This window comes from Rhinatrema bivittatum, chromosome 8, assembly GCF_901001135.1.
Source record: "Rhinatrema bivittatum chromosome 8, aRhiBiv1.1, whole genome shotgun sequence".
Taxonomy (NCBI): domain Eukaryota; kingdom Metazoa; phylum Chordata; class Amphibia; order Gymnophiona; family Rhinatrematidae; genus Rhinatrema; species Rhinatrema bivittatum.
In genome coordinates this window covers 208,788,653-208,812,867 of record NC_042622.1, presented here as the reverse complement: position 1 = coordinate 208,812,867, position 24,215 = coordinate 208,788,653, and the positions used below count along the sequence as shown (strand labels likewise).

Below are 24,215 nucleotides of genomic sequence, written 5' to 3'. Positions count from 1 at the left end.
CACGCCCAGTCCCCCCCCCAACCCCAGAAAACCACTTTAAAATAGGTGCAGCGTAGCACTTCCACCCTCAATCCACCAAATTTAAACATCCCCTCCCCTATGTTCTTGAAAATCACAAGACCCTTCCTGCCCCCCTCCCCCCCCCCAAATGAAACCTCTATTCCGCCTCCCTGGACCTCCGAAACCTCAACCAGAGCAGGGTCGTGTCTTACCCCGCTCCGCCGCAAGCATTCCATAATAATGTTACTGTCAGAGCAACGCTGGAATGGCAAATGCATTACCGTGCACCCAGCTGGGGTTTCCAGGGTGAAACACAGGCTGCAAGTGGGTCACATGGGTAGGGGGTTTGGGCCTGAAAGCCCCAGAGTTGTTGTTTTTTTTTTTTCTTTATTTTGCAGCCTCTTAGCTGCCATACCTTGAATATAACCCGTTAAGTAGCAAGTTGTCCAGGTACACACTGCAGAGTAACTTCGTGACTGCTCTGAGGCACCCCTAGTTATCTTTCTAACTGCCAGATACTGCTGAATTTCGACTTAAGTTGGCCAAATTACTTTACAGAATGCACCTGGCCTGCCTCTGTTTTATCCAGTCATGTTATAGTCAGACAATGACGTTATCTGGCTAAAACTTGGCTGGTCAGTGGGAGAATATGTTTAAACCCCAGTTTGTCGGCTAAGTTCGGGATTTAGCTGGATAAGTCCTCTTGAATACTGACCTCATAGTTTTTTCTAATTGCCCTCACAGTATACGGACCTGAGCCCCACATTTAAAGATACCAGAGATTGCAAAAGCCACCCAATGACGAAAGGGCTGGAGGTTTCACTCTGAGAAAAAAAGAGCCTGAGGGGAGAATTAGATTCCCTGATAGGTACATATCAGAGCATGTCCTCAAAAGAACAAAGAGATTATATCAAGAGCTGAGAACAGAATGACAACACTAAGGTGAGAAGAAAGGAGGTTTAAAGTCAGCTACAGGAAAGCGACATAGGGGCCTCTGGGAGACTGCAGGACAGAAAGAGAGCAGCCCCTTCCTAGTGTGAGACAAAGAGTCCTCAGGGAGTGCAGCTCCCTCCCAGTGCAAGACACAGAGGATTTAGGGGAGAGTAGCTCCCTCCCAGTGCAAGACACAGAGGATTTAGGGGAGAGTAGCTCCCTCCCAGTGCAAGACACAGAGGATTTAGGGGAGAGTAGCTCCCTCCCAGTGCAGAGGGAACTCTGGGTTGTGACAAAGGCCTGGTTTACAGTTTTATAGTTACAGGGAGGGTGAAGGTTTTTCCAGTAACTATACCAGTATCCTCATTATCTATTAACCTGAGAACTTTGCTCGGGGGGGGGGGGTAGGAAGCTTCCATATCCCCTCCCCTGACAGGACGTGATGTCACGCTCTGAGGGAGTGGAGACCTACCTTGTCAGCCATGAGACGTGAGCCTTGAACTGTAAGCAGGCACGGCTAATGTGGAGCAGGAGTCTGCCCCGTCTGGGGAGAGGGCTCCAGCCCTGGTGTGGCAGCTGCAGGAGGCGAGAGGGATAGGGGACACTGCAGGCCTCTGACACCTGCTGCTGTACGTACAGGAGCTGCAGACACTTGTCCACATGGAGCCCAGCGCAACTTCCTGCTACCACCGATAAGACTGTGCCACGGGGTGCCTAGCACAGGCAGAGCTCCGAGCTGAAATCTGAGAACATGTCTGCATCAAAGCTCTCACTCTCTCCCAATGTCTTTCGCTCTTTCTGTCCTGTCTCTCCCCCCCCCCCCCCCCCCCCCCCCCTTTCCTCAATAACCCTGGTAATGCATTGCTGTGAGGAAGCTCACACTACAGCAGTCTCACAGGGCACTGCTAGGAGGAAGCTCACAGACGGGGCACTGCTGGGAGGGAGCTCACCCTGGTGCAGTCTCTCAGGGCACTGCTGGGAGGAATTTCACACTGCTGTATTCTTACTGACGGCATTGTTGTGAAGAAGTTCACTGATGGCACAACTGTGAGGAAACTCACACTGCTGCAATCTCTGACAGGGCACTGCTGTGTGGAAGCTGACATTCTTGTACTCTCGTTGACAGGGCACTTCTGGGAGGAAACTCATGCTGCAGTCTCACTGACCAATGCTGGGAGGAAGCTCACACTGATGCAGTCTCACTGATGGGGCACTGCTGGGAGGAAGCTTAATAACACCTGCCAAAGGGTGCAATTGTGAGAGGCAGCACTGATTCATAACCCAATGATCCCACAGCAGGAAGTGCAGGGCATTTATTCTTTTCTGTTGCTCATCCCTGCACTATTTTCAGCAGACTACGATGGAGGTGAGAGCCCGGGAGAAGCTGAGGGTAGGGGACAATGCCCTGAGTGCTCTGGGGAAATGTTATTTCAGTAAAGGCAGCAAGGGAAAGGAAACCTTACAGACTGACAGCGTGAAGGAGTGTACACTGCCCTCCTGCCATTCTGTATCTGAGCCCTGTATCCATTCACCCTCCCTCCTGTAGGTCAGCTCTCTGCTAATAGTTTCACAGGTACTTGGGCAGTGACAGAAAGGCCCATTCATCCACCGAGTGCCACGTGCATTGACTCAGAAATTCCTGGAGGATTGAAACGTGTTTCTTTACCCAGTGCTCACTTTTAGTTTCTATATTTTGCTGGGATCTAGGTGGCTGGTTGTTGCAGAAGAGAAGGGGGGTGCAAGGGAAAAGGGGGGGAGGGAGAGAGGAAAAGACAGAAAGACGGGTGCTGCCAGAGTCAGGGCTTGGGGCTGTGCCAGTAGCAGGGATCATGCCCCAGACACTGTCAGCACAAGGGTCCTGCTGCTATGCCAGTTACCAGGGGGTCATGCCCCAGACACCACCTGCTGTGCCCACAGAGATCACTGCCCACATACTACCTGTGCCAGCAGCTGCTCCCCAAAGTCAAGGGATCAGCTGTCACCCTCCTTGTGACAATGTTCATCTCACCTGAAGTCCCGTGTCTTCTCTGAAACCCTGCGTCTTCTCACTCAGGCTGCGGGCAATCAGCTTCCTGTCTTTTGCAGTCATCTGAAGTGTCTTCTCCAGGTCCCACTTCCGTCTCTTCCACTGCATCTCTTGCTCTTCGGACTGTGAGAGCTTCCAGTGCTTCTGCTGCTCCATCTTCTACAGGGAGAAGAAGGCAAGGTGAAGTTGCTTTAGAGACAGCAAGAAGGAGAAGAGGTCAGGATACTCTCGAAACAGGGAGAAGAGGAAGAGAAGTGAGGCTATTCTAGGCAACAGGGCAAGGAAAGAGAAGTGAAGCTGCTCTAGAGAAGGTGAGAGGAAGAAAAGGTTAGGCTACTCGAGGTACGAAGAGAGGAGGATGACATAAAGCTGCCATAGGGAGCAAGAGGGAAGAGAGGTGAGGCTGCTTTAGATACAGGGAGAGGAAAGGAAGGTGAGGTTGCTCTAGAGACAGCAAGAGGAAGGAGAAGGGCTGTTCTAGATAAAGGGAAAGAGAAGTGGTGAGACTCTAGGTCCTCTGAAAAGTAGAGGAGTAGCTATAGCTAGAGAGAGGAGAATAAACTGCTTTAGATACAGGGAGAGGGGGAAATGGTGAGGCCTTCCAGTTACAGTGAAAGGAAGGAGAGGTGAGAATCTCTAAATACAAGCAGAGAAAGCAGAGATGAGGTTTCTCTAGATACACCAGATGAAGGGAAGATGAGGCTGCTCTACTGTCAGCAAGAAGAAAGACCGGTGAAGCCTGAATACAACTCTCCTGTGGGAAAGTGGAAAATAAAGCCAAGGAGCTCTCTGGCTGCTAACCTGGGTCTGTGAGAGAGGATACACTGTGCTGAGAGGCGCGAGGGCAGCATTCTGCAACAGAAAAGAGCGGGCGGCATATATCACCCCTGTCAGGTTCTACAACTTCTGATCATTGCTACCTACCATAGCAGAGACAAAACACACCCTCTGCTGACGGGTGAACCTTCTCCGACTGCATTCCTGAGCAAAGCATCCCGGAAGGACAGGTGTGCAGTCCGCCGAAGAGAAGACATCAGCTGCAGTTCCCTGAGGTGCCTCCATACACTCAGATGCTACAGCTGTTAATCATAGTGAGGCGTCCTCCTGCTGCACTCACCATACACAAGATGACTTCCTGCTGCTCTGAGGGTGAAACACCCATAGCACTAAACCCATAGCACTACATACAGGCAGCAGACTCCTATGATTCCTAGCACAGCACTTTGTCCTCCTAGCTTGCTCAGTTGCAGACCAACATTTAACAGCCAGCCTGCCCTCTAGCCTTGGTGTTCCCCTAAAATAACGAGATGGATCAGCCTGCCTGTCCTGGCCACAAGGGTTTCACTGAAGACTGGGTAGGATTTTATCTGAACACTACATCAATGATGGATTTAGGTCTTTTGCTGCCCCTGGTCATGGCCCAACACTGCCACCACCCACCTTCCTAGGAAGATGAGATGTGGCCCAGGATGGGTGCCCCAGGTGAGCATCTCGGCAAGCTGAAGCTTGGGTACCAAATTCTGTTGTACGGTGAAAGCTTCAGGTGGGCTGAGACAATCAAGAATCTCCCTGGCTGCCGGAGCTGGGAGACTCTGCTTCCCTCAATGGGACTTGTAACTATATCGTTTGACAGGGTGGCTGGCAGGGTGCTGTGGCTCAGATCCACCAAGGCCCTTGTAACTTTGCTGTCTCCAGAATTATGCTGCCCTATGCCTAGATCCTAGCGTTAAACCAGGAAGTCTCGCCGACCAAGAATCTTTCAGGCCGATTCTGTAAAGTGCGCTCGGCAGTGTGCACTAATACGCGTTTGGCCGCAGGTTTTCGAGGGGCATCTATTACCCCTTACGCCTCGAAAACGCATGAGCAAACCCCCTGAAAACTAAAAGCGCTTATCACATGCAAATGCAGGTTGATGAGGCTATTAGTCAGTCACCCGGGATTCAAAGAGTAAAATGTGCGGCCAAATCCGCTCATTTTACACTCATAAATTAACGCATGCCCAAGAGCAGTCGTTAATTTATGAGCAACCCGGAGAAGTGTACAGAAAAGAATAAAATAATGCTTTTCTGTACACTCTGAGACTTAATATCCTAGCGATATTAAGTCGTAGGAACCAAAAATGTAAAAAAAAAAAAAAAAATGTGCCCGCCAGTCCGGTTAAGAGAACGGATGCTCAATTTTACCGGCGTCTGTTTTCCTAATTGATCGCTGTCAGCGGGTTCGGAAAACAGACGCTCGTAAATTGAGTGTTGATTTTCCTCAACCCACTGACAGCGCCACCTCTCCTGGGCCAAGGAGGCGTTGGGGGCACGTAATCGCCCTTAGCACCTCCTTTTAGCGCGACCCCTCATTTAAATATAGGATTGCGGGCCCAGGAGAGGTGGCCGGGCATGCGTTGGGAGAGCGGGCGCTCAACACGGAGCGCCCGCTCTCCCGCAATCTTCACAGCATCGGCCTGTTTGTGAACAGCAGCACTCAAATGACTTGATATGTGCTGCCCTCAACAGTCACTAGATGGTAGTAGCATTGATAATAGCTTCTTATGCATCTCATAACATCCCCCCCCTTCTCTATATTTCTATAGCTGCAATACTTCCGCTGCCAATGCACATGGTAGCAAATTTGCATCTAACGCGCATTATTTAATCTGCATGCAATAACATTTAATCCCTGGAAACAGACACAAAAAGGAGGAATAAGCACAAGTTTGAAACAGGTGAGCAGTGACGCCAGTCCATCGAGGTTTCGATCCTGATTGCAGTCCATTCGTGCAACTTTCATTTGTATTCATAATTCAGTCATCTTTGAAAAATCTCTCTGAAGTGGAGAAGCATAACAAGCCCCCTCGCATTGGCTTTACCTCACGCCTGGATCAGAACACGCCGGGCCTGCAAGCAGCCCGAGACTGAAAATTACGTTGCAGTGGTGGGATTCTGAAAACTTGTACTGGATCAACTTGCCTAAAAATATTGTACAAAAGTTTTTGAAACTACATAGGTCCCCCTTCAAGATATCAAACCATTCACATCTGAAAACAGGACCCATACTGTCTCAGAAGGATAATATTATCTGGTAGGGATGTGAATCGTTTTTGAACGATTAAAATTATCGAGTGCACGATACAATACAAATGCCCCCGATTTATCGTCAGGGGCATTTGTATTGTATCGTTAAATAGGGCACGGGAATTATTTGGGGGAGGGCGGGAAAACCGGCACACCAAAACAACCCCTAAACCCACCTGACCCTTTAAAACCAATTCCTTACCCTCCCCCACTCTCCCGAACCCCCCCAAAATGTTGTTACCTGGTGGTCCAGTGGGGGGGGGGGTCGCGGCGCGATCTCCCGCTCTTGGGCCATCGGCGCCATTTTGGCTGCCACTAATTAAAATGGCGCCGATGGCCCGATAAAAAAAAACTCCACCCGACCCTTTAAATCAACTCCCCACCCTCCCAACCCTCCCGATCCTCAATTCACATCGCTAGGGAGGCCCAACCCTTTAAATCGACCCCCCACCCTCCCGATCCAATTCACATCGCTAGGGAGGCCCGCGCCGCTAAAAAAAAACAAAAAACACCCGACCCTTTAAATCGACCCCCCCCCCCTCCCGACCCCCCCAAAACCTTTTAAAATTACCTGGTGGTCCAGGGGGGCCTCAGGGAGAGATCCAGGGGGGCCTCGGGGAGAGATTTCGCGGCATCAGCTGTTCTAAAAAAAAAAAAAAATGGCGCCGATGCCCCTTTGCCCTTACCATGTGACAGGGTATCCGTGCCATTGGCTGGCCCCTGTCACATGGTAGGAGCACTGGATGGCCGGCGCCATCTTTAAAGATGGCGCCGGCCATCCAGTGTATACCCTGGAGGAGAGGAGGTGCAGGGGAGATATGATACAGACCTTCAGATACCTGATAGGAATTAACAATACACAAACGTCAAACCTTTTCTGTTGGAAAGGAAACAGTAGAACTAGGGGTCATGATATGAAACTCCAGGAGGAAGACTTAGAACATGGTGAGACCGCACCTTGAATACTGTGTACAATTCTGGTCGCCGCATCTCAAAAAAGATATAATTGCGATGGAGAAGGTACAGAGAAGGGCAGAGAAGGGCAACCAAAATGATAAAGTGGATGGAACAGCTCCCCTATGAGGAAAGGCTGAAGAGGTTAGGGCTGTTCAGCTTGGAGAAGAGACGGCTGAGGGGGGATATGATAGAGGTCTTTAAGATCATGAGAGGTCTTGAACGAATAGATGTGACTCGGTTATTTACACTTTCGAATAATAGAAGGACTAGGGGGCATTCCATGAAGTTAGCAAGTAACACATTTAAGACTAATCGGAGAAAATTCTTTTTCACTCAACGTACAATAAAGCTCTGGAATTTGTTGCCAGAGGATGTGGTTAGTGCAGTTAGTGTAGCTGGGTTAAAAAAAGGTTTGGATAAGTTCTTGGAGGAGAAGTCCATTAATGGCTATTAATTAATTATATTTAGGGAATAGCCACTGCTATTAATTGCATCAGTAGCATGGGTTCTTCTTAGTGTTTGGGTAATTGCCAGGTTCTTGTGGCCTGGTTTTGGCATCTGTTGGGAACAGGATGCTGGGCATGATGGACCCTTGGTCTGACCCAGCATGGCAATTTCTTATGTTCTTACGAAATATTTCTTCACGGAGAGGGTGGTGGATACCTGGAATGCTCTTTCAGAAGAGGTGGTGAAGACCAGAATAGTTAATGAATTGAAAAGGGCAAGGGACAAATTCTGTGGATCCCTAAAGGCTTGAAGAAAAGGATGGTGTAACATTTCTGCATGGGGATAACCTGCATGGAGCAACAGCTACTACCCTTAACAGAACTCATGGGGGTAACCTGCACAGAGTGGCAGTTACTACCCTCAACAGAATGCATGGGGATAACCTGCATGGAATGGCAGTTACTACCCTTAACAGAAAGCATGGGGTAACCTGCATGGAGCAACAGTTACTACCCTTAACAGAATGCATGGAGGTAACATGCACAAAGCGGCAGTTATTACCCTTAACAGAAAGCATGAGGTAACCTGCACAGAGCAGCAGTTACTAACCTTAATATAATGCATAGGGGTAACATGCATGGAGTGGCGATTACTACCCTTAAAAGGCAGCATGGGATAACATGCTTGGAGCAGGAGATACTACCCTTAACAAAAGGTATGGGGGTAACATGCAGGGAGCGGCAATTATTATCAAAAGCAAATTGGCTGGGCAGACTGGACGCACCATCTGGTCTTTATTTGCTGTCATGACTATGCTATGACTGTGTTTCATGTAGGGAATACGTTGACAGCAAATTTGAGGATGGATTACGAACGTTTTCCAAGTTGTGAAGCGATAGACATTTCTTTGAGGAAAAGGTTTTGAATCTTTGTCCTACCATGGGCCCTTTAAATTAGCTGTCGTCAGGCAAGCACGTGTCCTAGAAGGAGTGGCATCCTGCTGCAAGGAGCATCAACGGTATCCTGCCACATCAAGGCGTGGCGTCCCGCCAAGCAAGAAAGAGGGGGAGCCCAGCGGTGTCAGCGATTGTCAAGTGAGGCCTGTCCTGAGGGGCAAGTGTGCCTGTTTGTGTGGGAGGCCTGCAGACCACCAAACGCAACAGAGACTGCTGATTCTTCCACCACAGTGCCAACGCACGCTGCCCACATCCATCATACACAGTGCGTGACTGGTACGGTTATGAAGTGTTGGAGTGGATTCTTAGGTATTGCGGTGACAGCCACTCCCACGGGGAGGAGCCCTGTGAGGAACCGCAGTACCAGGCTAGACTCTATACACGCAAACACAGAGAAATTGTATTTATTGTACAGCTCGGTGGTACTGCCCGGGAAGCGGACAGCAGTGGAAGGTAATCCCAGCAGTTGTAGCCCAGGGGTCCTCAGCAGAGGGAACCCGTCTCACAGTTGATTAGGTGATAGGCAGCGTGGAGTAGCAGGAACAGGTCCCGGATGTAGAGCGCTGAAGCTGTAGGTGAGATAAAGTGAAAGGGTTAGTACTCACTGAAGCAGAAAGTTGTATCGATGGAATTCCTGGCAGGCAGAAGTTGTTCAGTGGCAGGCACCAGATTAGGGAGAGCAGGCCCTCGAGAAGCGAGTACCTGATGTCCCAAGATAGGTACCTGAAATAAAGCAGAAGGGCCCCTGAGGAGCGGGTACCCAGGTTTAGAGAAGAATTGCCCCGAAGGGCAGAGAGAGCTTCCTGCGGCAGCTAGGAAGCAGCAGAGCAGCTGAGACCAGAGCTAATCCGATCCTTGCTAACTCAGTTTGTTAGCAAACGAAGGGCAGGCTAAATACCAGGATGTGATGCCGTCACTCGGAGGGGACGCCCCCGAGGTTCCCGCCATGACGTGGATATAGGCATAAGAACATAAGAACATAAGAAAATGCCATACTGGGTCAGACCAAGGGTCCATCAAGCCCAGCATCCTGTTTCCAACAGTGGCCAATCCAGGCCATAAGAACCTGGCAAGTACCCAAAAACTAAGTCTATTCCATGTAACCATTGCTAATGGCAGTGGCTATTCTCTAAGGGGCGGATTTTAAGAGCCCTGCTCGCGTAAATCCGCCCGGATTTACGCGAGCAGGGCCCTGCGCGCCGGTGCGCCTATTTTACATAGGCCTACCGGTGCGCGCAGAGCCCCGGGACTCGCGTAAGTCCCGGGGTTTTCCGAGGGGGGCGTGTCGGGGGCGGGCCCAATCCACGCGGCGTTTTCGGGGTGGGACTTAGCGTTTCGGGGGATTTACGCCTCCCAGAGGGAGGCGTAAATCCCCCGACAAAGGTAAGGGGGGGGTTTAGACAGGGCCGGGGGGGTGGGTTAGGTAGGGGAAGGGAAGGTGAGGGGAGGGCAAAAGAAAGTTCCCTCCAAGGCCGCTCCGAAATCGGAGCGGCCTCGGAGGGAACGGAGGTAGGCTGCGTGGCTCGGCGCACGCCGGCTATACGGAATCGGTAGCCTTGCGCGCGTCGATCCAGGATTTTAGCGGCTACGTGCGTATCTACTAAAATCCAGCATACTTTTGTTTGCGCCTGATGCGCCAACAAAAGTACGCCAAATCGCGCTTTTTGAAAATCTACCCCTAAGTGAACTTAATAGCAGGTAATGGACTTCTCCTCCAAGAACTTATCCAATCCTTTTTTAAACACAGCTATATTAACTGCACTAACCACATCCTCCGGCAACAAATTCCAGAGTCTAATTGTGCGTTGAGTAAAAAAGAACTTTCTCCGATTAGTTTTAAATGTGCCCCATGCTAACTTCATGGAGTGCCCCCTAGTCTTTCTACTATCCGAAAGAGTAAATAACCGATTCACATCTACCCGTTCTAGACCTCTCATGATTTTAAACACCTCTATCATATCCCCCCTCAGTCGTCTCTTCTCCAAGCTGAAAAGTCCTAACCTCTTTAGTCTTTCCTCATAGGGGAGTTGTTGCATTCCCCTTATCATTTTGGTAGCCCTTCTCTGTACTTTCTCCATCACATGGGTGGCGTGCGCGCACTCTAGGAGGCCCTCAGGAAAATCATGGCCAACACCGTCGCTGAACCGGGGACACCGGAGAGAGCGCATGAAGTCATGGCAGCAGCCATCTTCCCAAGGCTTGAGGAGAGAGAAGTAAAAAAGGTGAGGCACAGAGGTCGAAGCCGTCTGAGACCAATGGACGCAACAGTACCCACCTTCAAACGCCCCCCTCCAGACCCCCCTACCTGGTCTCGGTTTCTGAGGATGCGATCGATGAAATTGACGAAGCATCTCTTTGTCCATGATATTAGCCAATGGTTCCCAAGAGTTTTCTTCTGATCCGTATCCCTCCCATGACAGGAGGTATTCCCAAACTCTGCCTCTCTTTCTTACATCAAGGATGGCATCAATCTTGTATTCGATGTCTTCTTCTGCATCAACTGTGGTAGGTTCAGGTGTTTGGTGGAAAACACGCTAACAACAAGCGGTTCAGCAGCGAAACATGGAACACATTATGAATCTTCATAGCTGAAGGAAGTTTCAGACTATAGGTGAGTGAGCCCAACCATCGGAGAATAGGAAAAGATCCGACAAAGCATGGAGCAAATCGAGCAGATGGAAGCTTAAGTCTCAGATGTTTAGTAGAAAGCCAAACTTTATCACCAGGCTGGAATTCAGGAGCCTTGCTATGGTGAGCATCATAGCCTTTCTCTGCTCTTTGTCCTGCTTTTTGGAGCATCTCTTTAGTCTTTCTCCAGAGCTGCTGTATATCTTTGGCAGTAGATTGAGCTGCCGGGGACGACACAGAAAGTGGAAGTGGTAAAGGTGGTAAAGTTTGTCGTCCGTAGACCACTTCAAAAGGTGTAGATCCAGTAGAAGACGCTAGATGAGAATTGATGGCAAATTCAACCCAGGGCAATAAGTTCAGCCCAGTCATTCTGTCGTGAAGAGACATAGGCGTGGAGGAACTGTTTGAGGGTTCTATTCATTCTCTCGGTTTGGCTATTCAACTGAGGATAAAACGCAGAGATGAAGTAAAGTGTGATACTGAATTTCTTACACAAGGCTTTCGAGAACTTTGCTGTAAATTGAACTCCTTTGTCAGAAACAATATGTTTAGGCATGCCATGTAGGCAAAAGATGTGACTGATGAATAACTTAGCAAGTTCCATGGCTGATGGCAAGCCAGGGAGAGCCACGAAGTGAGCCATCTTCGAGAATCAATCCACTGTAACCCAAATGGTATTGTTACCTCCAGAAAGTGGCAGGTCCACCACAAAATTTGTTCCAATATGGGTCCAGGGCTCATCTGGTGCTGGCAAGGGTTCAAGCAGACCCCAAGGACACCCGGTCGGAGGTTTCTGTCTGACACAATTGGAACAGGAGGCTACATAAGCTAGAGTGTCTTCTTTCATGGTGGGCCACCAATAGTAGTTTTGTAGCTTGGCTAGTGTTCGCCGTTGACCAGGGTGTCCGGCCAGTTTTGAATCATGAGCCCATCTTAACAATTTCTTTCTTAGATTGCAGGGTACAACGGTCTTGCCCAGGGGTACTAGATGTGTAGCTGAGAGAATCATTCTCTTCGGGTCAATAATATGCTGAGGTTCATCAGGTACGTCTTCTGAGAGGAAAGAGTGAGATAATGCGTCTGCACTGCCATTCTTGTCACCAGGACTATATTTCAGCAAAAAGTCAAATCTACTGAAGAACAGAGACCATCTCGCCTGTCTATGGTTGAGGTGCTGTGCGTGAGGTACTCCAGATTTTTATGATCAGTGTAGACAGTAATCTGATGTTGTGCACCTTCAAGCCAGGGGTACCATTCTTCAAATGCCATTTTTATTGCCAACAGTTCTTTATCCCCAATGCCATAGTTCTTCGCTGGCGAGAAGTGTCGGGAAAAGAACGAACAGGGGTGCAAGATCTTTGAATCACCGGTCTGGCTTAGCACAGCCCCTACACCTACATCAGAGTCATCGACTTCCATGATGAAGGGTCACATAGGGTCCGGATGGCGGAGACATGGTTTGCTTTGAAAGGCGTCTTTTATCTTCTGGAACGCGGTCACAGCTTCCATAGACCAAGTAGCAGCGTTGGCTCCCTTCTTAGTCATTGCTGTTAATGGAACAGTTAATGAAGTGTAATTCTTAATAAAGGTCCGGTAGTAATTGGTAAATCCCAAAAATCGTCTTAGAGCTTTTAGACCAGTGGGTTGTGGCCATTTTTTAATACTCTCAAGCTTCTGAGGGTCCATCTGGAATCCATTGTTTGAGACAATGTAAACTAAGAAAGGCACGGAGTCTTTATGAAATTCACATTTAGCCAATTTGGCGTACAAGTGGTTCTCGCGAAGTCTCTGCAGAACTCTTTTGACATCTTCCTGATGGGATGGCACGTCCTGGGAAAATATCAAGATGTCATCTAAGTAAACATTGACGCATTGGTAGAGAAAATCACACAGAATGTCGTTCATCATGTTTTGGAAGATAGCCGGGGCATTGCACAAGTTGAAGGGCATCACTAGGTATTCAAAGTGTCCATCCCAGGTATTAAAAGCAGTCTTCCATTCATCGCCAGAGCGAATGCGAACTAGGTTATACGCTCCTCTGAGATCAAGCTTGGAGAATATCTTGGCTTCCTGTAACCTATCGAATAGCTCCAAGATGAGTGGTAAAGGGTAGCGGTCCTTTATGGTGATCTCATTCAGACCTCTGTAGTCAATGCACGGACGTAACATTCCATCCTTCTTTCCCACGAAGAAAAATCCTGCGCCAGCACGGGACTTAGAAGGTCTTATGAAGCCTTTCTGGAGATTCTCCTGGATGTAATCCGACATCGCCTTATTCTCCACTACAGAGAGGGGGTAGACCCTTCCTTTGGGTGGTTCTGTATTTGGCTTCAAATTAATTGCGCAGTCGTATGATCTGTGTGGGGGTAACACATCAGCGGATTCTTTTGAGAATATATCTTGGTAAGATGCATATTGAGGCGGCAACCCAGGCAACAATGGGGTAGTTGGCATGCAGGGTACTGGAGAGACTTCCATTAAGCATTTGCCATGACAATCTGGAACCCAACGTGAAAGCTCCAAAGTGGTCCAGTTGAATTGTGGCATGTGCTTCTGCAGCCATGGTAGCCCAAGAACCACAGGGTGCACGGCCTTCTCTAGCACAAAGAAGGAAATAGTCTCTGTATGAAGAGCACGGGTATGCAAGCTCACTGGTTCTGTAAGCAGAGTTACTTCACCCGGTATGAATAGAGGAAAGTAGTAATGGAGACGTCATAGTAGTGGTAGGGATCCGCAAATGTTTCACTAGACGTTTCAAAATGAAATTTCCCCCTGCCCCAGAGTCCACTAAGTATACCCAATAGAGATCACCCCCAAGTGTGTACTACAATCCACCCAAAAATTCATCTGGTACATGTATCTTTTTTGGGTATACACTGTAGCCAAACTCAATATTGGTGTACCAAATGGCACCTCAATAAATTTATTATGAGGGCAGGGGATGGTTTCATATACTTGTCAATAGGCTACCACCTTGGTGCCTTACTTTTTAATCATTAATTCACCCTCCGACCTCCGTTTTTTATTTCAGGATTATTTTTAAAACTTTCAGAGATTGGCAACAGAGTTACCCCTGCTTCTTTTTAAAGCTTCCCTTTCATTTTGCATATATCAATGTGTATTTTTGTGTGCAACCGCACCTCTTATCTATTAGACCGTCAGGAAAACTTTTACTTATGTTACTTAGCTTGCGTTTAAAATGTCCAAGTTGGTAACTGGAGCCCCGTGAGGAACCGCAGTACCAGGCTAGACTCTATACACGTAAACACAGAAGTTGTATATATTGTACAGCTTGATGGTACTGCCCGGGAAGCGGACAGCAGTGGAAGGTAACCCCAGCAGTTGTAGTCCAGGGGTCCTCAGCAGAGGGAACCCGCCTCACACGAGTAGGTGATAGGCAGCGCGGGGTAGCAGGAACAGGTCCTGGATGTAGAGCGCTGAAGCTGTAGGTGAGATATAGTGAAAGGGTTAGTACTCACTGAAGCAGAAAGCTGTATTGTTGGAATTCCTGGCAGGCCAAAGTTGTTCAGTGGCAGGCACCAGATTAGGGAGAGCAGGCCCTCGAGGAGCGAGTACCTGATGTCCCAAGACAGGTAGCTGAAATAAAGCAGAAGGGCCCCCGAGGAGCGGGTACCCAGGTTTAGAGAAGAATTGCCCCGAAGGGTAGAGAGAGCTTCCTGCGGCAGCTAGGAAGCGGCAGAGCAGCTTAGACCGGAGCTATTCCAATCCTTGCTAACTCAGTTTGTTAGCAAACGAAGGGCAGGCTCAATACCAGGATGTGATGACATTACTCGGAGGGGACGCCCCCGAGGTTCCCGCCATGACGTGGATGTAGGTGTGGGTGGCGCACCCTAGGAGGCCCTCAGGAAAATCATGGCGAACACCGTCACCGTTGCCGATCCGGGGACGCCGGAGAGAGCGGCATGAAGACGCGGTAGCAGCCATCTTCCCAAGGCTTGAGGAGAGAGAAGGAAAAAAGGTGAGGCACAGAGGTTGAAGCCACCTGAGACTGACGGACGCAACAGTGACTGAGCAAGAACCCTCACACGTCGACTCTCATGTTCCTTCTAAATTCTGCACCAGTTCTGGGTCCTCTTCTGGATTCATGAAACCCATGTTTTCTGTGGAACCTGTCCTAGAAACATTACCAGAATTGATGCAACATCCTCTCAAGCTCTCTGACTCTTCGGAGGCTTCCATCCCGGTTCACTCACCTCTGCCTCTGGCTCCTGCTCCTATCCTGAGCAATCCAGCTGTTCAAGTGCATTGGGCTACATTTCTTAAGACTATTTGAGGGATCTTCCTCCTCTGACTGGTCACTTATCTCCTTCGGAATCACCTACTTCAGCCACCATTTCCCCTCCTCATGTGCAATCATCTTCTCCTCCAGCTCATCCTCATTCACTGTCAGTGAAATCCTGGACTACCTCTATTCTCCTGTTTATTCGGACATTCCTTCATCTCTGGATATTTCCTCACCCTCTTCTTCTGATGCTGCTGAGGGCTCCACTCCTCCTGGTAATTTTTATTCCGTCTTCCTGTCTAAGATGTCTGAGACAAATGGCTTCAATCTCATGGGTGAGGAAGAAACCCCCAAGACATATGAGGGGGTTTTCCAGGTTTTTTTTAACCTCCATGGTGTTTGTGTGCTATGCCAGTTCATGATGCCATCCTGGACCTCCAAGGGAGGTCTGGTCTACACCTTTTTCCAGTCCTGCTGTCTTCAAATCAGTGGTCTCAAAATATAAAGTGCAGCCCTGCCCTGGCCATTCTAAATCTCAAATTCTTCCAGATTCCATCTTTGTAGAGACTACTCTCTTACAGGCAAAATGCTTGAGATTGCACACCTCTGCACCTCCTGGAAAGGAACCTTGATTCCTGGATGCAACCGGCAAAATGATCTTCCAGTCTGCCACTCTTATTTCTGCAAAGCGGCCTACCAGGCACAAATGGCTCAGTACATCTATAATAACCTACACAATTTGGAAAACATCTCTAGTCATCTTCCTTCGGACTTCCTTCCCTCCGCTCAAAAATTACTCATTGACACTAGGGACTGCACTAAGCATCTCACCTGCTCTTTGTATGATGTTTTTGATTTTGCATCCCGTGCCTCTTCCACTGCCATTGCTATCAGGTGCCTTGTTTGGCTTAAGGCTTTGGGCCTACATAAAGATGTTTATGAGAAGTTGGCAGATTCTTCCCTATTCAGAGCCTTTTTAGGGACAAAGTGAAAGAAGTTGTCACTTACGTAAAGGACCAAGCCTCAGAAATGCACCTTTTGTTTGTCTCCTACTCTTATTAGCCTCGTCGTTGTGAGATGTGAGGAGTAGCACAATGTAAACAGTATTATCCATCACAGCAACATTGATTTCAACTTACCTACTAGCAGTACCAACCATGCCAAATGCAGCATTTTTCTGTGCCTTCCACACTTCCTTAATCACAACAAAGCAGACAGAGATCCAGGGACCCTTCCCAGAACCAGGGTCAGCAGCAGTCGCTGCCTTTCCTATCCAATTTTTGATCATAACCATCTGCCTCCGAATCTGTTCCCAACCTTTCCTATGGGGGGTTGGCTGCAATTCTTTTTGGAGGCATGGACAAATGGGTCCTCAGCATTGTCTCCAAAGGCTGTTTTCTTAACACTCCACCCCAACTCCTCCAATCACTTTCTCATGTCCATCCTCTCTTCTCTGGCAAGAATTTCAATATTTGCTTCTCAGGAAGGCTGTGGAACCGGTTCTCCCAGAGCCAGGGCCTGGGATTCTACTCCCATTTCTTTCTAATCCCCAATCTCTTTTTACGTCAAGAAAAATTCAGAATGAACTCTTTGCTACCATCTTCCCCCTGCTACAAGTGGGAGATTGGCTCACTTCTTTGGACCTCAAGAATGCCTACAACTCTTTGTTTTGTTCTTCAGGACCTACATTTCATTTCGGGAGATTGGCTCACTTCTTTGGACCTCAAGAATGCCTACAACTCTTTGTTTTGTTCTTCAGGACCTACATTTCATTTCAGGTTCTATCCTTCGGTCTTTCCTCAGCTCCCAGGGTATTCATGAAATGTCTGGCAGTTGTGGCTGCTCCCCTTCGCATTCAGAACATTCTCGCTTTTCCTTATCTGGACGACTGGCTCATCTCAAGTGTCACCGCCACTGCTACCCATTCTGATGCCACACAGGTAGTGCGGAATTTCTTGTCAAATTTCCCAAATCTCACTTCCTTCCCTCTCAAGAGATTGGAATTCATTGGTGCCCTTTTGGACATGAATCTGGTTCAGGCATTTCTACCTCTCCAACAAGGACTCATCCTCAAAGTTCTTGTCCTTCACCTCCTTGACCAACCTTGGGTGACTGCCAAGACATTCCTGTCTTCTCGGACACATGACTTCCTTCATTCACATGGTTGCTCTGACTCGTCTTTTAATGAGTTCTATTCAGTGGCACCTGCAGCATCATTGGAATCATCTTCTGCATCCTCTTTACTCAAGGATTCCTTTTCCAACCTCCCCTACTTCAGGATCCTCAATGGTGGTTGTCAGATCCCAATGTCTTTGTTGGCAGGAGCATTCATATGTTAACCGCAGACCTCATTCTGAAGATGAATGCCTTCCTCTTGGGCTGGGGAGCCCAACTGCTCCACCTTTCCACCCAACGAACTTGGACGTCAGCCAGTTGCCTCCTCCATATCAATCTCCTGGAACTCAGAGCCATCTTCAAAGCCTTCCTGGCCTTTCAATCCTGGCTCTTGGGCAAATGCATCCAAGTCCATCTGGACAACATGGTGGCAGTGTACTAATTGAATAAACAAGGGGACACAGAATCTCTCCATCTCTTCCATGAGGCCCTCACCATTTGGTGCTGGGTGATATCACACAGCATCCAGTTAAACACAGTCTAGCTTTTAAGTGCTTCCTACCATCTAGCTGACTCCGTCAGTCATCAGTTTCAGTCCCATGGTAGCTCCATCACCTGTTCCTATGTTGGGGAACACTGACTTTGGATTTTTGCATCTCCAGACAATCACAAATTTCCACGGTTCTGTTCAAGTACCTATCACTTCTGGCAATTGCTCCGGATGTATTCACCATTCCATGGATGGATGCTCTCCTCTATGTTTTTCCTCTGTTTTCTCTCATATCCAGATCCCTTCTCAAGATTTGCGATGATAAAACATGTGTCATCTTCATTGCTCTGGCATGGTCACAACAGATGTGGTATCCTTGACATCTCTGCCTCTCTGTGCAATTTCCGGTGCTTCTTCCATTTTGACTGGATCTCATCACTCAGCAGAACATCTTATACATCCAGACCCGGCATGCCTGTCGCTGATGATGTGGCTGTTGAAAGGTCGCTGACCTTGACTCTTCTTACACCAAAACTGAAGCTGTCCTCTTAGCTGCCTGGAAACCTTCTACCAGAAAATTGTATGCCAGTAAATGGACCTGCTTCACAATCATCTCCAGCTGGGAAGCTGTTCCACTCAACACCTCCTACACTATTTGCTCCATCTCACTGACACTGGCCTTCACACTTCTTCAGTTAAGGTGTATCTCTCTGCCATCTTGGCTTGCCATTATGATAGATCTATTTCACAACTTTCCATCATTTCTCTTTTCATGAAAGGTCTCTACAACTTGAAGCCATCTCGGGCAGGTCCCCTGCCGCAATGGGACCTGAGTTTGACCTGGACTGTCTCACTGCCTCTCCATTTGAACCTTTGGACATTGCTCCACTTTATCTACTTTCATGGAAGGTGTTTTTTCTTATTTCTGTTACCTCCATCTGTTGGATCAGTGAACTTCAGGTCCTGGTGACTTATTCTCCTATCTACAGATATAGTAGTGTCATGGGTCAGGCAGGCTGGGCTGGGATTTCCCTCAGCAGGAGAACGGCCAGACTCGGAGGCAAGGCCAGATTGGGTCTTCTGCCTGTACCAGCCACCTCCCCCGCATGTTGAGCCCTTGGGTTCTGTTGGCGGCAGGATTTATCTGGAGCCATGGCTAATACTAGAACATGTCACAGACTGGAAGGTGGAGCACAGAACAGGCTGGCAGCTGGATACCAAGCACAGGCTGGGAGCTGGATACTGAGCACAGGTTAGGAGCTGGTTACAGAGTACAGGCTGGGAGCTGGATACAAGCAGGGCTGAAGATAAGGCTGATATCAAGGACAGGCTTGGACCAGAAGGGAAGGGCAAGGCCTGGGATAATACACAAGGGACTGAACTGACAGGGCAAGGATTGGACTGGGCAGGGTTAGACAAGTACTGCACAATGACAGAACAATGGTAGGATTAGAACAGGCAACAAGAAACAAGCAAGCCCAAACAGAGCCCAAGGCTAACTAGAAGAACCTAGAAGGCCTGAAGGCCACAAGGTAAGACAGGAAAGTTCAAACGGGCCTGGAAAGGCACAGAGCAAGGACCACTAGGCTTGGAATGCACAGAACAAAGCCCAGTAGGCTTGGAATGTCACAGAGCAAGGCAAAAGGCCAAGATAGGCCGCAAAGCAAGGCAGAAGGTCAGGTAGGCTGCAAGGCAATGCAGGAGGCCAAGGAAGACCGCAAGGCAAGGCAGTAGACTGGGATAGGCCACAAAGCAAGGCAGAAGGACAAGAGAGGCCACAAGGCAAAGCAGAATAGCAAGGTAAGGATGGCCATGTCAAGGAAACAAGGTGACTCAATGAAAAGCACCAAGGGAATGGACAAGTCATGTGATCACTGAGAAGGTGGCTAGGGCTGCTATGAGCGAGGCTCGCTGAAGATGTCTGCTGGTGAGGAGGCTGCGTAGCAGGCGAAACAGTAACAGATGGTTCTTCGTATGCATCTGAAATGTCTTCCAAAGATTGTTTCACCTTTTCACGTGAACCAGTCTGTTGTCCTTCTTTTCCTGCCTCCTCATGCGGATTCTACAACTGCTCAACTCCATACCTGGACTGTACCCCAAGCACTGCACATTTATCTTCAATGAACTCAATCAACATGCTCCTGTTCCCAGCTTTCTCCTGCTGGCTCACCAGCTGCATTCATTTTTGTTACTCCACTCATGGCTTGATAACGCCAGACCGGGTCACTATGCAGCAAGTCCATTCCTGGGCTCCCACTGCTGCTTTTCACAATGCTTCTCCTCTTCTGGACTTCTGCAAAGCTGCTACATAGTCTTCTCACCACACTTTCTCTCGCCACTATTGCCTGGACAGGGATTCTTCTTCCTTCCTCTGGATTGTTTTTTTTTTTACTCTCTCTGCATTTTTCACTTCCTTTCTCCCTATTGCTTGGACAGTTCAAAATTTGTTCCTTTCCTTAATGTTCAGATGTTACTTTAATGTTCTTATGCCTGCACCATCAGCTGGGATATCCCATTAGTATGTCTGTTGTCCCGCTTGTCCATGGAAAAAGTGGGAGTGGGGGTCGGAGAGGCTAAACCAGCAGACCCTGTTGTGAGGAGGAACTGTGACTAGGGGAGGGAGGGCAGGAACGGCAGGCATGACACTCTAGTCAGAGAATGTCTCACTCTCTTGTACTTTCCTGCATATTAGCCAGAAGAGGTCTCTAGCTCAGCGTTGCATTCATTATTCTAAAATCTCCAATTGGTTCAAAAAGTCGCGAGATCTAGCAACAAAATCGCTAAATTGGCAACACCGACTTCCAGCTTCCGTGGTTGTTTAGGTCGTGCGCTTTGTCGTCCGGCAAGCGCCCCTCCGTAGCTAGCTTGCGCTGCTTTTGGTGATCTGGGATTGGAAGCTGTGACCAATGAGGATGCGGAGGAGGGGTCAGGTGCTACCTGGGCAGTCGGACTGTAGTTTGTGTGGCGCGCGAGTCCCTGTCCAGCTGTTCCAGCGGTTTTGTAGTTTTGTTTTGAGGGGCGATGGCTGGTGAGTAGCGGCGCGAGGTGTTCTATCCTCTGGGGTTAAATCCACGTCCACTTTGTGCTTCGGGTTTGTTTGTCGGTGCACTTTCGCTTTCTCTTTGTTCTTCTGTAGGAAGTTTTTCTTTGATATGTTGGCAGCGCAACCTTCCATTATCTTTAGCTAACCAGAGCACGTTTTTTCCTCGGTGAGCGCAAGATTTTCCCAAATTCAGGAATTTGAAGTTCTGCCCACAAAAAGTGCTGTCGGCGGAGATGAAATGCACGCCTAGTTCATACGTAGAAGGGAGCTGAATTGGTACAAGTTTGACAGATTTGATCACTAGCGCCAATCGTCAGGTTTTTGGATTCTATCAGGCCAATACAGTATGGTGCACTCGGCCCAGCGCACTGTTAGCCCCCGTTTTGCTGCGCATTTTTGACGTGCTATTTTTACCCGAAAACGCGCAGCCAACCCCCCCCCCCCCCCCCCGAAACTAATAGCGCCCGTAACATGCAAATGCATGTTACGGGCGCTATTATACATGCAAATCTGTAAACACCTGTATTTATTATAAGAACTTGTATTTACTATTTATATTTATTATTTAGCTATTAACATTGTTCTATTACCACTTGGTACTATTTCTCTCCTTCACCTCTAACTCTAAGTTCCTACTAAGTTAGCCATGTTATTTATACCCAATTGTTGGATGTAATTGTATATTTGTTTAATTGTTCAATCTGTTTGATGTAATTTTCTGTTCCTTGTTCCGTGTAAACCGAAGTGGTATGCACTAGTGCATGAACTCCGGTATATAAAAGCCTTTAAATAAATAAATAAATAAATGCATGTTGATGAGCCTATTAGTTAGTCCCGTGTGTTGCAGAAAGTAAAATGTGCAGCCAAGCCGCACATTTTACTCTCTGAAATTATCGCCTACCCAAAGGCAGGAGTTAATTTCGGCCAGCACCGGGAAAGTGTACAGAAAAGCAGAAAAAAACTGCTTTTCGGTACACCCTCTGACTGAATATCATAGCGATATTAAGTCGGAGGCCCCAAAAATAAAAAAAATAAATAAAAAATCTGCCCGCGGGTTGGAAAACGGAAGCTCAATTTTCCCAGCATCCGTTTTCCGAACCCGTGGCTGTCAGCTGGTTCGACAACCGACTCCGGTAAAATTAAGCGTCGGCTGCTTCTGTTTAATAAGGAGGCCCTAGCGCAACCTTCCATTATCTTTAGCTTGCCTTGGAGCGCCGGTTCTCCTGCGCGTTTTACTGAATCGGCCTGATTGTGCATTGTATTTTATTGTTAAGTATCATTTCTAAGCTAATTTTATTGTAAAAGTAGGTTTCTAGTTTTTCCTTGTTTTACTTCGTTTTGTATAATTTTGTAGTATATCACCTAAGGTCCCAAGGTGGACAATTAATAAATACAAATATATTTTGTTGTATTTTTCTCAATTGCTGCTGCTCACTTCTGTCAGAGTTGTGTCGATTCAGCCACTTTGAATGTCCCTTGCGAGTGTCCGATATATGCACACGCACTTTCTTATGTAACTGGATTACATCCGAAATACATGATCAGGCTCATTGTAATATCCCATTCTTCTGTGTATGTGAGTCTCCATTGGATGGCATCATACACATCTGGAACAGGAGCAGGGAAAACACCGGCTTGTTTGAGCCTGGGTGCTGGCATGAAGCCAAAAGAGATGGTCAAAAAACTCAAAACCACTCCCTTTGTAAAAGTGTTTTCAGTCCTGTTGTTCCATAGCAAAAAATAGAGAATTGAAATTCAACACTTTACATCCCTTTAAAAATAGAATTTTGTTTTAAATTCTTATTTCTCTTTTTTCCATGTATGTCTTTCCATTATTGTGTGACTGTACCAATAAATGTACAAATTATCATGTCAATAATGTTCCTTGAAATGAACAATTATCTCTCTTCAGACAGTTTTGACATACTTGGGGTTAAAGCTGAAAAGTGACAATGTCAGCAGGTATATTCTGTTGCGTCCGTCGGTCCTCGACAGCTTCGCCCCGTTTGCCTCACCTTATTCATGGCTCCTCTCGCTTACCTGGGCAAGATGGCTACCGCCGGGTCTACAAGCCGACCTCTCTGGTATCCCCGGAACTACTATGGTGCAGCCTCCCGCCATTGCTCCTCCCAAGTACTACTATGGTGTGTGCACAACCCACGTCTTTGTACCACCCTTGGCGCGAACCTCGAGGGCGTTCCCTCATGCTGACGTCACGCCATCCGGATATATTACCTTCTTCAATTTGCTAGCTCCCCGAGTTAGCAAGGACTCGAATCTGTTCTTGTCTACGCTACTCTGCCGCTTCCGTGCTGCCGCAGGAAGCTCTCTCTCTCTCTGCCCTTCGGGGTAATTGCTAACCTGGGTACTCGCTCCTCGAGGGCCCTCTGCTTTATTTCAGGTACCTTACAGAGAACAGGTACTCGCTCCTCGAGGGCCTGCTCTCCCTGCCTTGGTTCCTGTACTTTCTACAAATGACCTGGTGGAATCGCATATCAACAGCAAATACCTAGTGAGTACTCTAACTCTCAGTCTATCTCATCCACAGTATCTCCTCGCTGGGAGACCTGCTGCGGAACCTCCTGACGTCATCTAGGAGAGAAGGGCTCCCTCTGCCGAGGTCCCTGAGACTGCAACTACGAGACTGCCTCACTACTGCCACCTCTGGTGGAGATCTTCAAGCTGTTTAATAAAAGAATTCTTGTGTTTGTGTAGTACGAGTCTAGCCCAGTGCTGTGGCTCCTCACGGGACTCCTCCCCGTGGGTGTGGTCACCTTCACAGCTCCCAAGGATCCACAATCACACAATTACAACAGATTGCTAACTCCATGGATCCGGCTCAGCTCACTGCGTTGCAGTCCATTCCAGGCCTGGCCCAGCGGATCTCCGAACAGCAGACTGCGCTGGAAGGACTGACCGCTGCATTTGATCTACTGCACACACAGATGAACTCGCCTTCCACCTCAGGTAAAGAAGCTAAACCGTCTGAGGTGATGGTCAAGACTACTGTGCCTCTTGCAGCTTCCACCCGCTTCTCGGGAGAAGTCTGGAGATGCAGAGACTTCATTAACCAGTGTTGCATGCACTTTGCATTACAACCTGGCCACTTTCCCACAGCCTATGCCAAGACCACCTATATCCTGTCGTATCTAGAAGGACGAGCATTGTCTTGGGCCTCTTCGCTGTGGGAGTGCGAGGATCTGATTCTTCATGACCTTGGAGGATTTCTCGAACGCTTTAAGTCAGTTTTCGATGATCATGCCCGGTATACCATTGCAGGATCTTCTTTGGTTCACCTGAAACAAGGGAACA

At 48.2% G+C, this 24,215-nt stretch overlaps 2 protein-coding genes across 6 annotated transcripts in view; one reads left to right on the top strand and one right to left on the bottom strand.

The window, feature by feature from the left end:
* Positions 1–20,637, bottom strand: part of LOC115097224 (BICD family-like cargo adapter 1) — a 45,665-nt gene extending 25,028 nt beyond the window's left edge. Inside the window, exons 1-2 of one of the 4 annotated variants that reach the window (XM_029612846.1) lie at positions 19,869–20,637; positions 2,942–3,118 (exon numbers count right to left, since the gene is read on the bottom strand). In XM_029612846.1, coding sequence (XP_029468706.1) covers positions 2,942–3,115 — 174 coding nt within the window. In that variant the 5' untranslated portion in view covers positions 3,116–3,118; positions 19,869–20,637. Of the gene's footprint in view, positions 1–1,405; positions 1,713–2,941; positions 3,711–3,760; positions 4,707–19,868 lie in introns of those variants that run through there. The other 3 variants (XM_029612845.1, XM_029612847.1, XM_029612848.1) reach the window with 3 other exon arrangements.
* A 46-nt stretch (positions 20,638–20,683) lies between these two features.
* Positions 20,684–24,215, top strand: part of LOC115097223 (caspase-1-like) — a 55,518-nt gene continuing 51,986 nt past the window's right edge. The window contains exon 1 of one of the 2 annotated variants that reach the window (XM_029612843.1): positions 20,684–20,888. In XM_029612843.1, the coding sequence (XP_029468703.1) occupies positions 20,882–20,888 (7 nt within the window). In that variant the 5' untranslated portion in view covers positions 20,684–20,881. The remainder of the gene's footprint in view (positions 20,889–24,215) is intronic. The other variant, XM_029612842.1, reaches the window with a different exon arrangement.